Genomic DNA, 12,472 nt, shown 5'->3' on the forward strand with positions numbered 1-12,472 from the left:
CGGCTGCCTTCTGCCTGCCCCACACTGGGGAGTGAGCCTGCAACCCAGGCATGTGTCCTGACCAGGAATCATACCATGACCTCCAGGTTCATAGGTAGACACTCAACCTCTGAGCCATGCTGGCTAGGATGGAAGATTTTTTTTTTAATAGAAATTTTAAAATGTCCGATCATTCTTCATTTGAAGTGGTGGATGTTTTAGTCACTATTGGAAAACCAATGATTTAGAACCCAAAAGAATAGGAAATAATAAGTAATATCCAGGACATCTGCTTTGACACTACTGACAAGAAGGGAAACTTTAACCCTGCTTTCCCTGTTCATCTCACTTTTCTCTGTTTATGATATTAATAAGGAACAGCCTAGTTATGGAGCATTTAGGGGGTGATCAGACTAAGTAGTCAATAAAATGTTCAGGGGGGGAAATCAGTAATTTAAAATATGTGTGTGTCTTGTTCTGTGTTTTTATAAATTTTTAATAATCTGCACCTGTGAAGGTCTGGTCTCCATATCAAGAATTGAAAATGAGACTATTAAGCTAAGAGAATGTTCATTTTTCAGACTGCTTATCATATTTTATGCATTTTTTCCACGAAAATACTATATTATATTTAAATGATTATGAAAATAATCACCCTGGGAGGCTTCCTACCTATTCGAATGGCGTTGGTTTTTGAAACATTTTTGAAAGTTGTCATTCAAGTGGATGGAAGTGACGAAGGAGGAGTCTGAGAAGGGGCAGGAATAAAATGAGACTCTGTGTGTCATGGCACAAATAGTCATAGATTTTTATCTCCTAATTCCAAATAATAGAGCACTCTTGGAGCCCTAAGTGGATATGTTTAGGAAGTGTTCACATAAGTACTGTACTTATTATAGATAGTGAAATTGGTAAGAAATAAAGTTTAAGACTATTTGGAAAGAAATAAGAAGCCATTAACAAATCCTAAAAAAAACAAAAAAACAAAAAAAAAAACTAATTTCTAAGATTTAGCTATTCAACAACTGTTGATTGAACACCTATCTGTCCAGGGCTATGCTACATAAAAGAGATAGATACTATGATAAATAACATACAGCCACTGCCTTTGAGGAGTATGGTTTGGAGAGGGAGACAAATACACATACATACAAATTATAACAAAGCTTGGTAAAGGCTCCATAATGGCTGTGGTAGAAGGTTTTTGGGGAGAACTTTCATTTCCTCCTATGACATGGATCTGGGTCAAAGGATAAGCCAAGAGGCACAAGTTAGCATTGACAATATATAAAGGTAGCATTGCAAAATAGTAAATAGTTCTCTTAGAAGGGTATTTAGATTTTACATTATTTCTGCTGTTTCATTCCATTCTCAGGCATAAACTGATCTACTGAACTATATTTTTCAGGTCACTAAAAAGAAGTCTACTCTTCCAAATCCATTTCATTTGGGAAACTTGAAAAAGGAACTTTCAGAAAAAGAATTGGAAATATATAACACATTGAAGTAAGAAACTTCCTTATAACATTCTTTTTCACTTAAACTCTTGACTTCAATGATATTTTACAATGAGAATGTATAAGTCCATAGCAGTGCTGGCCGTCCAGGGAGGGACTGCAGAGGCTGGCTCCAGGGTGTGTCTGGCCTGTCTCGCCCAGTCTTGCCCCACTGGCCACCTTCTAATTAATTTCCTTTCAATGTGCACAAATCCGTGCAGCAGGGCATTAGTATTGTAGATACTGGTTAGGAATATACTTATTAGGAAAATACTTATTAGGAATCTACACAATTCAAAATAAAGCAATATTTTTACATTCACTTAAATATCTTTTTCTTTTTTTTCTTTTTCTTCCCCCCCCCCCCCCCCAAGATTGACATCTGGGCCTGAGAACACACTTTTCCACTATGTTGCTTTAGAAACAGTACAAGGGATCTTTATTACTCCTACTCATGAAGAAGTGGCTCAGTTGAGTGGCTCTATCCACCCTCAGCTAATAAAGAATTTCCATCAGTGTTGTCTCTCCATTCGTGCAGCTTTTCAACAGACCTTGGTGGAAGAGGTAAAGCACTGCTATAAATATAGCTTTATGCCAGTTTAATTTCTATCTCTCTAAATATTCTCTCTAAAAACTCCTTAATTAGCCGAGGCCGGTTTGGCTCAGTGGTAGAGCGTCGGTCTGCGGACAGAAGGGTCCCAGGTTCGATTCTGGTCAAGGGCATGTATAATACCTTGGTTGCGGGCACATCCCCGGTAGGGAGTATGCAGGAGGCAGCTGGTCGATGTTTCTCTCTCATCGACATTTCTAGCTCTCTATCTCTCTCCCTTTCTCTCTGTTAAAAATCAATAACATATATTTTAAAAATAAAAACAAACAAACAAAAAAACATTCCTTAATTAATATATCCAGCTATGGAAATTCTCAAAACAAGAAAGTGGCTTCTGGATGTATTCTGGAGGGTAAGCCAGAAGGGTTTGTTGATGGATTATATAAGGATTATGAGAGAAAGAACAACTAAGGATCACTCCACTATTTTGACCTGAGCCTCACAAAAAAATATTTATAGTTCACATAATTGATTGCTTTGCTAATGATTTTATGAATGGGAAATTTATAAAATTTAGAGAGATACTAAATCTGTTTTAAGTTTAATATATTTTAAGTATATTATAAAACCATCTGTTTATTTACTAATCTATTCAATAATCTCATTATTAATATATTCATTAAGTACCTACTATGTACCAACAACTTAAAAAAAAATACTACAGCTCTAGCTGGTTAGGCTCAGTGGATAGAGCTTCAGTCTGCGTACTGAAGGGTCCTGGGTTCTGTTCCACTCAAGGGCATGTACCTCAGTTGCAGAATCCTCCCTGGCCTAATCCCTGGTCGGGGCATGTGCAGGAGGCAACCAATCGATGTGTTTCTCTCACATCAATGTTTCTCTCTGTCTTTCCCTTTCTCTCCCACTGTCCCAAAAAACCAGTGGAAAAATATCCTTGGGTGAGGATTATTAAAAAATAAATAAATAAAATACTACAAAGATGCCCTGGCCAGTTGCCAGTGGTTAGAGCTTCGGCCCATGGGCTGAAGGATCTCGGGTTTGATTACCGGTTAAGAACATGTACCTGGGTTGCAGTTCAATCCCACCCAGTTAGAGTGCATGTGGGAGGCAGCCAATCGATGTGTCTCTCTTCTATCTGATGTTTCACTCTTCCCCTCTCTCTTTTCTCTTCCCTCTCTTCCCCTCTCTCTAAAAAAAATAAATAAATGAGGAAAAAATATCCATGGGTGAAGATTAACAACAACAACAAAAAATACAAAGATGAGTAGTATATTGCCTCTGCCTGGAAAAGGAGCTTATCCCGTCCTGGGGAAGAAAGACCTATAAGCTGCTAATATAATATAACATAAATACTGCCAAGACTGGTTTGGCTCAATGGATAGAGCGTTGGCTTGGGGACTGGAGGGTCCCGGGTTAGATTCCGGTCAAGGGCATGTACCTTGGTTGCGGGCATATCCCCAGTAGGGGGTGTGCAAGAGGCAGCTAATCGATGACTCTCTCATAGATGTTTCTAACTCTCTATCTCTCTCCCTTCCTCTCTGTACAAAATCAATAAAATATATATTTTTAAAAATAATAACATAAATACTAATACAGGACTATGAACAAAATGCTCCCTGCAAAAGTCAAGGGATACTTTATCTGTGAAGTCTTTTATAGGAGATGGTATTTAACCTGTGAGAAAGAGTAGAAATTTTCCTGCAGTTAAGAAGAATGTTATTGCAGGCTCTTAAGTGCTAGGATCAGCACTATTAATACCAGTTAATGCTAATAATACCTATTTATTTACAGAAAAAGAAAGCACTAAACACTGCAGATCATTCAGGGTCTACAAATTCGGTGTCTTCTCTAAACCCTGTGAAAGAACATGGGGTGTTGTTTGAATGCTCACCTGAAAACTGGACTGACCAGAGAAAAGCACCACCAGTGATGGCTTATTGGGTAGTAGGGTAAGTGGAAAAAAGTATTTGAAAGTGAAGTAAAATGTTAGAAAAGTGAAAGAAATATGGTAAAGGAGATAAAGATTTAGGATGTAGGCATGAAATTTTTAATCTAACTATAATATTTTAATATTATTTTAGAACTTCTTATTTGCTAAGTATCTCTTTTAAATTCCTCCCAAATCTTTTTTATTAAAAACAAATATCTTACTCTGGCCAGTTTGGCTCAGTGGATAGAGCATCGACCTGTAGACTGAAGAGTCCCGGTTCAATTCTCGCCCAGGGTACATGCCTGGGTTGCAGCTCAATCCCCAGTGGGGGGCGTGCAGGAGCAGCCAATCAGTGGGTCTCTCTCATCATTGATGGTTCTCTCTCTCTCTCTTCCTCTCTGTAATCAATAAAAATATACCCTTTTATTAGCATAGATTTAGTAAATGGAGCTGTGCTTGGCAAACTGGTGGTAGGTGGGTGGTGTGGCAAACAGAAAGATAAAGTCATACCCATTGTATCTAGCAGTCTTACATCTACCCTGTTTCCCCAAAAATAAGACAGTGTCTTATATTAATTTTTTCTCTCAAAGTTGCGCTAGGTCTTATTTTCAGGGGATGTCTTATCTTTCCATGCGCTAGGTCTTATTTTCAGAGGATGCCTTATTTTTCGGGGAAACATGGTAGCAGAAGAAATATGAACTATGCTCATAGATCTATATATTTATGAATATACTAGAGGGCTGATTCATGACATTCATGCAAGAGCAGGCTCCCCTTCCCCCAGCTGCTGGCACCAGCTCCCCTCTGGCACCCGGGACCTGGGCTTTCCTCCAGCAGCCAGCAGGCACCTGGAAGGAACTTGGGCTTCTCTCGCAGCCCTGGCTTTATCCGGAAGGATGTCTGAAAGGACGTCTGGTCTAATTAGCATATTACTCTTCTATTATTATAGTACTTAATTGATGGTATCACCATTGGCTTTATCATAATAATAATGACTAAATTTAATATTTAAAAACGGAAATGGTAAAACATATTGGTAAAATAGGCTTGTTACACTGTAGAAAAATAAAAATAATTTACCTAAGGCACTTTTAAATAATACTATAGATTTGGATTAGTGTTTTACTTTATTACTGGTACTTTCAGAAACAAAATATAAATAAAATAAAATGAAGTGAATAGAAAGTTTTTATTTTTCTTTGTTATTTGAATTTCTAAAATAAATGTTTTCTTTTTCTCTACAGGAGACTCTTTCTCCATCCCAAAATTCAAGAACTTTATGTCTGTTTTCATGACTCAGTTACAGAAATTGCCATTGAAATGGCTTTTAAGTTGTTCTTTGGATTGACCTTGTAACTGTGTTCTTGCTACACAACAACACTGCACAATAAGAAGCACTAAGCAGTTTTAGGATTGCTGAAATGCATACACAGAAGATGCTGTTTAGTTCCTTTTCACTGAACATAATGTTAAATATTGAGATCTTATGTTGTTGGATTTGATGCACTAGATCTTAATTAGTATTGAGACTTTTTTTAAAATTTAATATATTTTATTGATTTTTTACAGAGAGGGATAGAGAGTAAGAAACATCGATGAGAGAGAGTCATCAATCAGCTGCCTCTTGCACACCCCCTACTAGGGATGTGACTGCAACCAAGGTACATGCCCTTGACCGGAATCGAACCTGGGACCTTTCAGTCTGCAGGCTGACGCTCTGTCCACTGAGCCAAACCGGTTTTGGCTATTGTGAGACTTTTGAAAAGATACTTGATCAAAATATGAAGAAGCAGTTGTTAACTTATTTCCATTTTTGTATATAACATTAATTTATTAACTAGTTTGAAATAATGTGAAGTGTTTTATATAAAATTAATATAGAAATATTTATCTTGAAAAACTACTCAGTTCGTTGTGTATTTATCTCAAGACTGACTGATACTGAATCTGGTGAATGAATCAGGAAATTGGGAGAACGAGACCAGTCCTGTAACATTAGGGCTGTAACCATGAGCAAGTCTTTGTAGTTCTCTGAGCTCAGGGCATTAAGGTATCATGGGTATTAACGCACTGTGTTTACACATATTTGTTAAATGTCTTAAGTTTCTTGATATTTTCAAAAAAAAAAACAACTATGATCTTTTAATACTGAGAATTATTAATAAATGCAGCTACTTATCACCTCAGATTTTCAAGCAGATTGAAAACTTGGGGTTTTATTATAGAAGACTTTTTTTTTCTTTGTTCAATAAAATTTTAGTCTATTGAACTGCTTTCCTGATATCAAAGAATCATATTGAACACCACTCAAGAACTGAAACAAAAAGATAAAGCAAACTACAGATCTTACTAAGGATAAATCATTTGCTATGTTATAGATGTATACCGCAATGTCCACATTATAAAGATACTAGGCACCTGTTGCAGGAATATTCCTGCAAGACTTCTGGTGGGCTTCCCTCCCGCCACCGGGGGGCAGGGCGGGGCACACCTGTCCCGCCTGCCTCACCACGGCCACCACCACCACTGTCTCCGAGGCCACGTGCGCTGCCACCACTGCTGCGTGCCCCACCCACCCGATCCGCTGCACCTGCCACCCTCGCTGCCTCCCGCTGCAGCCTCTGCAGCCGCACCTCGCCCCGCCCCACTCCGCATCCTCCAGCAGCTGCAGCCACCTTGCTTTCCAATTTTTCTCCCTCTTCCTTTTATGCTGTCTTCAGTCCTCAGGCCTCCCTCCATGTATGCAAATTAACTGCCATCTTTGTTGGGTTAACTTGCATACTCACTCTGATTGGCTGGTGGGCGTGGCTGTGTAGTGGAGCGATGGTTAATTTGCATGTTATAATATTAGTAGGTTAGATTACACTTTTTAAAAATGAATTCAAACATCATCTTGGTTTTCATCTCTAAATGGCTATTAAAGTATACATTGCAAATAAACTTAGTATACCATTTTTCCAAATACGTTCTAAGTCACATCTGAAAGTAGATTAGTTTGATTACTGGATAATACTTATCTGCCACTTTATTAAATAAAGGGGAGAAAATGACAGTGCAGATGCCACAGAGGTATTGGGTTTTGTTAGCATCCTGCAAATAGGCCCTTTCACCAAAGTCTATTGATGCAAAAGATCATATAATTGCCATTTAAAAAAATATCAAGTACTGTCTTATCACTCTCATATACAAGGTGGGGCAAATATAAGAATAAGCTGTTTTCTGCATACTCACAACTATAAACCTACTTTTGTCCCAGCCTGTATTTTTAACTCCCCACAATTCCATTCTAGAGTCTACTGCCTTTCCTCCTTCCCTTTTCTTTAGCTATTATTGATTTATTTTTGTGGGGTTAGAGAACTATACTCAGCAAAGGAAAGTTCATTTGTGCCAAGGGATTTTAATGATGATGCCTAGAAAATTTGCAGTGCCTTCTTTTTTATATTTCTAATTAAAATGGGGAAACCTGTGAAACCAACTACGTAGGTTTGTCTGCTTTGAGCATTCTTGAGAATATTGTGAATAATTGTGTGTGTGAGTTCCCTCTAAATAGTGCTGGCACATGCTATGTACTATAAAAGTGTTAGCTGCTGCTGCTACTATTATCAAATATCTATTGGTTGAAAACCAAGGAATCAGCTAAATCGTACCTGCTACTGGACAAAATGTTGGAAAGAAGTTGAGGGAAAGTATTCAGCACTAAACATTTTTGAGAATAGGATTTATACATTGGCTGTTTTATTTTTAATATTATTAAATGTTACTAAAACTTAGACACTAAGTTGTGTGAAAATAATTTAATTTTGTAGAGCTATATTTCTATATTCTATATAATTGAAGCTATTTTTATACTGTATTGATAGTTTTTAATAAAGATGGTTTGGAGTTTGTGTTGCCTTTTCATGCATTGGTCTAAAAAATGTTTATTGAATTTTTACTCTATGCCAAGCACTGCTCTGGATGCTGGGGATGCAGCAGTGGGGGCAAAAACGGATAAAAATCCCCACCCTCATGGGAGTGAGGAGCACAAAGGCTATGAGACTATACTTCCATATTAACATGTAAATCACCAGAACTGAGTCTCTAAGTCAGTGAATAAAATGCAATGCAGCAAGTTAAACTTTTTCAGCTTATCTGTTGAGTTGATCTAAAGTTCTTAATTTTTTTTTAAAAAAGCCATATTTCTAAGTACTTTAAAGTTTGCTGTCTTTCATCAGTGAATAAATACCATAAATAAACGAGCTTGAGGATATCATAAAGGAATCTATACTAATAAAAGGGTAATATGCTAATTAGACCAGATGGACCAGACATTCTGCCAAGGGCTGAGGGCAGGCAGCAGCTGCGGCAGCTGCGAGGCCTAGGACAGGTGGCCAGCGGTGGCGGCGGCAGGGTGATGCGGGTGGTGCCTTCCCCTGATCAGACGGGTCGCCCCCCACGGAGGAAGACCAGACTGTGGCTTAGGCCTGCTACCCTCGGAGTGGGCCTAAGCCAATAGTAGCATATCCCCTGAGGGCTCCTGGAATATGAGAGGGGGCAGGCTCGGCTGAGGAAACCCCCCACCAGTGCATGAATTTTTGTGCACTGGGCTCTAGTATGTTATAAACACTATTGAGTCAAATGTAGGGGTAAGCTAAAAAAGGAAGGAAGAGAGCACTGTCCCAGGGAGCAGCTGAGCATTGGCTTTTCTGTCCTCCGAGATACCCATGTTCCCTGCCACCAGAGATGTTTCCTTTGACTGCTCTTGGCACCTTGGAGTGAGATTCAGGTAATCAATCCCTTAAATTTCTCCCAGGGTGCTTGTTAATGCTGCCAATTCCCTGTAAAGAGATTGAAACTCATCTTTCAGAGTTCTGCAATAAGACACCAATCATTTATTTCTTGATTTCACAAAGGATCTTAAAGTCTGTAGAGGGCCAAATGGGAAGACACCTGGATATTCTTTAGATTGTTGCTGACTGGGCCCGGGATATTGACAGAATCATGTCAGTTGCACTGCCGCCCTGGGAGTGCGGAGATGTTCTTAGTTCCTGACTAATGTGTTTGGGAGGAAGGAGTGGGTGGCTCCTTGTTTTCCTGTGAAACCCCTTGTTGGATTGGAGTATAAATAGATGTGCTGCCTGGCTCAGGAGGTTGTCAGTCTGCCTCTCCAGCAGAGGAGGTCAACGGCCCTCCCAGCTCCCAGCTTGAAATCTATCTCTGTGTCTTCTCTCTTTATTTCTAATATTTCTCAATCCCTGGGCACCTCCACTTAGAACCGGTTCATTCATCTCTCTTTCTGTGCGGGACGCGGAAAAGGGAGATCCCGCCAGATCAGGCCCCCGCAAAGTCAATGTAATGAGAAGACTTTGAAGTTTATCTAAATCTATGAATAATGACTTGTCCAATTTTTTCAGAAAGATTAATCTGGCAACAACATGTAAAATAGAGTCTTGCACTGAAAAACTAAAGAGCTGAATGAGTAGCTATGGAAAGTAGCATGAAACAACAGACCCGTAGGACTTGCCAGCTTTTTATGTGAAGTAATCAAAATATTAACAAAACTAGAGGCCCGGTGCATGAAATTCAAGCACGGGTAGGGCCCCTAGGCCTGGCTGGTGATCAGGGCCGATTGGGGCCTTCCAGTTACAGTCCAAAGCCTCCCATCCCTAGCTGCTGGCTGCCAGCCGGGGCCTCCCTTCATCCCATACCACCCCGTGGTGGTCAACACACATCGTAGCAAGCAATCCAACACCCAAGGGGACACTTGGCATGTTAGCCTTTTTATATATATAGATTCCTACTCTGGAATCCTTTTGGCCTACATATTTGTTTTTTTACTAGTGACAAGTAGCATGAAAAGTGTTAAAACACACTTAAGATAATGAAGAAAAACTTAGAACATTAAGTTCAAAACTGTCAATAACTCATCTTGGGTTTTCTGGGTGAGTTTCAAGGCTGCAGGTCCTACAAAGTAAGAGATGATAACACAGTGTCTCCATGTATGAGAATCTATCAAACATGCTATCAAAAGGAATCAGGAATCTATAATAGAGGGATCTCTAGGATATACGATTTTTTTTAAAAGGGAGGTGGGCCGAAACTGGTTTGGCTCAATGGTAGAGCGTTGGTCTGTGGACTGAAAGGTCCCAGATTCGATTTCGGTCAAGGGCAGGTACATTGGTTGCGGGCACATCCCCAGGGGATGTGCAGGAGGCAGCTGGTCGATGTTTCTCATCGATGTTTCTAGCTCTCTATCCCTCTCCCTTCCTCTCTGTAAAAAATCAATAAAATATATATTTTTAAAAAAGGGGGGGGGGATGGAAGTAAATAGAAGCAGATATGTAGTGAGTGAGTATTCTTGCCCAAAGAAGTCAAACCTGAATCTGCTCAGCCTCAGAGGAGTTCTCAAAGTGTGGGAGGGAAGAAGTGTAGGTGTCACCAAGATGTCTGGGCCTCCATTGAGGTCAAAACTAAGACAAAGCTAAGACAATATCTGCCAATGTCACTATCATTCTCTCATTTGTCTAGCAGCTACATGAGGTATGCTACTGCCACAGGCTGAAGAGCAGTTATGTAAATCCAGCTGTTTTTCCTTCAGACATGAGCTTTCCAAAAATATAAAATAAGGCTATTCTTACTACATATTTTTTTGTTTTGAAAAATATTTTAAATATTATTTGTGTTGAGTATTATTATTATTTTTAAATATATTTTATTGAATTTTTACAGAGAGGAAGGGAGAGGGAGAGAGAGTTAGAAACGTCGATGAGAGAGAAACATCGACCAGCTGCCTCTTGCACACCCCCTACCGGGGATGAGCCCGCAACCAATGTACATGCCATTGACCGGAATCGAACCCGGGACCTTTCAGTCCGCAATCCGATGCTCTATCCATTGAGCCAAACCGGTTTCGGCTGGGCTCCTAATTTTTAAAAAAATATATTTTATTGATTTTTTACAGAGTGGAAGAGAGAGGGATAGAGAGTCAGAAACATAGATGAGAGAGAATCATAGATCAGCTGCCTCCTGCACACTCCCCACTGGGGATGTGCCCGCAACCAAGGTACATGCCCCTGACTGGAATCGAACCTGGGACCCTTCAGTCCGCAGGCCGATGCTCCATCCACTGAGCCAAACCGGTTTCAGTAGGGGCTCCTAATCTTTAACAGAGAAAATAGGGTCCTATAATAAAAAAATGTTTGGTCCTGACAGGTGAGTTCAGTGGTTAGGGCACTGGCCTGCACACCATGGGGTCAAGGATCAATTTCCCCTCAAAGGCTCCTAAGGGGGTTGCAGGTTCCATCCCTGAGGGCCCTGGTCCGGGTGTGTGGGAAGGGAACCAATCAATGTGTCTCTCTCACATCAATGTTTCTGTTTCTCTGTCTGTTTCTCCCCATTCCTCCCTCCTTCCTTTCCATTCCCTCTGGGAAGCAATGGAAAAAATATCCTGGAGTGAGGATAACAAAAACAAAAAGTTTGTGAATCTCTGTTCTGGAATAGGTCATTGGTAACCTGCACATTCACATTGCCTCAAGTTTAGGCCAGTGGTCAGCAAACTCATTAATTAGTCAACAGAGCCAAACATCAACAGTACAACTACTGAAATTTCTTTTGAGAGCCAAATTTTTTAAAATTAAACTTTTTCTAACCCCACTTCTTCAAAATAGACTCGCCCAGCCCTGGCTGGTTTGACTCAGCGGACCAAAGGGTCCTGGGTTCGATTCTGGTCAAGGGCTCCTCGACCTAGGCCCTGGTTAGGGCTCCTGCAGGAGGCAACCAATGGATGTGTTTCTCTCATAATTGATGTTTCTGTCCTTCCCTCCCTCTTCCTCTCTCTCTAAAAATCAATGGAAAAATATCCTTGGGTGAGGATTAACAAAACAAACAAAAAATAAAGTTGATTAAATGTTTTTTTTGTTTGTTTGTTTTTTAAATAGACTCACCAAGGCCGCGGTATTTTGTGGAAGAGCCACATTCAAGGGGCCAAAGAGCTGCATGTGGCTCTCGAACCGCAGTTTGTAGACCATGGGTTTAGGCAATGTAAACACAAGCTTTACAATTAAAAGCCAGTCCAACCGAGCCGGTTTGGCTCGGTGGATGGAGCATCGGCCTGCAGATTGAAGGGTCCCGGGTTCGATTCCAGTGGGGGGCATGTGCCTTGGTTGCCGGCGCATTCCCGGTGGGGGGTGTGCAGGAGGCAGCAGATCATGATTCTCATCGGTAGTTTCTGGCTCTCTGTCCCTTTCTCTTTCTCTCTGTGGAAGATCAATAAAATATATATTTTTAAAAATAGGAAAATACTTTAAAAAAAAATTAATAGCCAGTCCATCTCCTTTGAATGGGCAGTTTGGACTGAGAGAAGCACTGCTCTACATGGAATAGGCCAATTCCAGTAAAATAAAGGAGAAAGAAGAACATGTTGACTTAACGCTTCCAGGGGTACAATCAGCAAAAACAGTGACAACGTGACTAAATGACCCCTGCGAAAATTAAAGGAGCAGAAATTAAAGTGATTTCTAA

The 12,472-nt window shown here is 40.1% G+C and overlaps 1 protein-coding gene across 2 annotated transcripts in view; it reads left to right on the forward strand.

Moving 5' to 3' along the window:
- Positions 1–8,037, forward strand: part of INTU (inturned planar cell polarity protein) — a 48,675-nt gene extending 40,638 nt beyond the window's left edge. For both annotated transcript variants that reach the window (XM_084884593.1, XM_084884594.1), the window contains exons 13-16: positions 1,388–1,485; positions 1,850–2,039; positions 3,835–3,992; positions 5,218–8,037. In XM_084884593.1, coding sequence (XP_084740719.1) covers positions 1,388–1,485; positions 1,850–2,039; positions 3,835–3,992; positions 5,218–5,329 — 558 coding nt within the window. In that variant the 3' untranslated portion in view covers positions 5,330–8,037. The remainder of the gene's footprint in view (positions 1–1,387; positions 1,486–1,849; positions 2,040–3,834; positions 3,993–5,217) is intronic.
- The last annotated feature ends 4,435 nt before the right edge of the window (positions 8,038–12,472 follow it).

The sequence above is a fragment of the Pipistrellus hanaki genome, assembly GCF_964339955.1.
Source record: "Pipistrellus hanaki genome assembly, chromosome: 5".
Taxonomy (NCBI): Eukaryota; Metazoa; Chordata; class Mammalia; order Chiroptera; family Vespertilionidae; genus Pipistrellus; species Pipistrellus hanaki.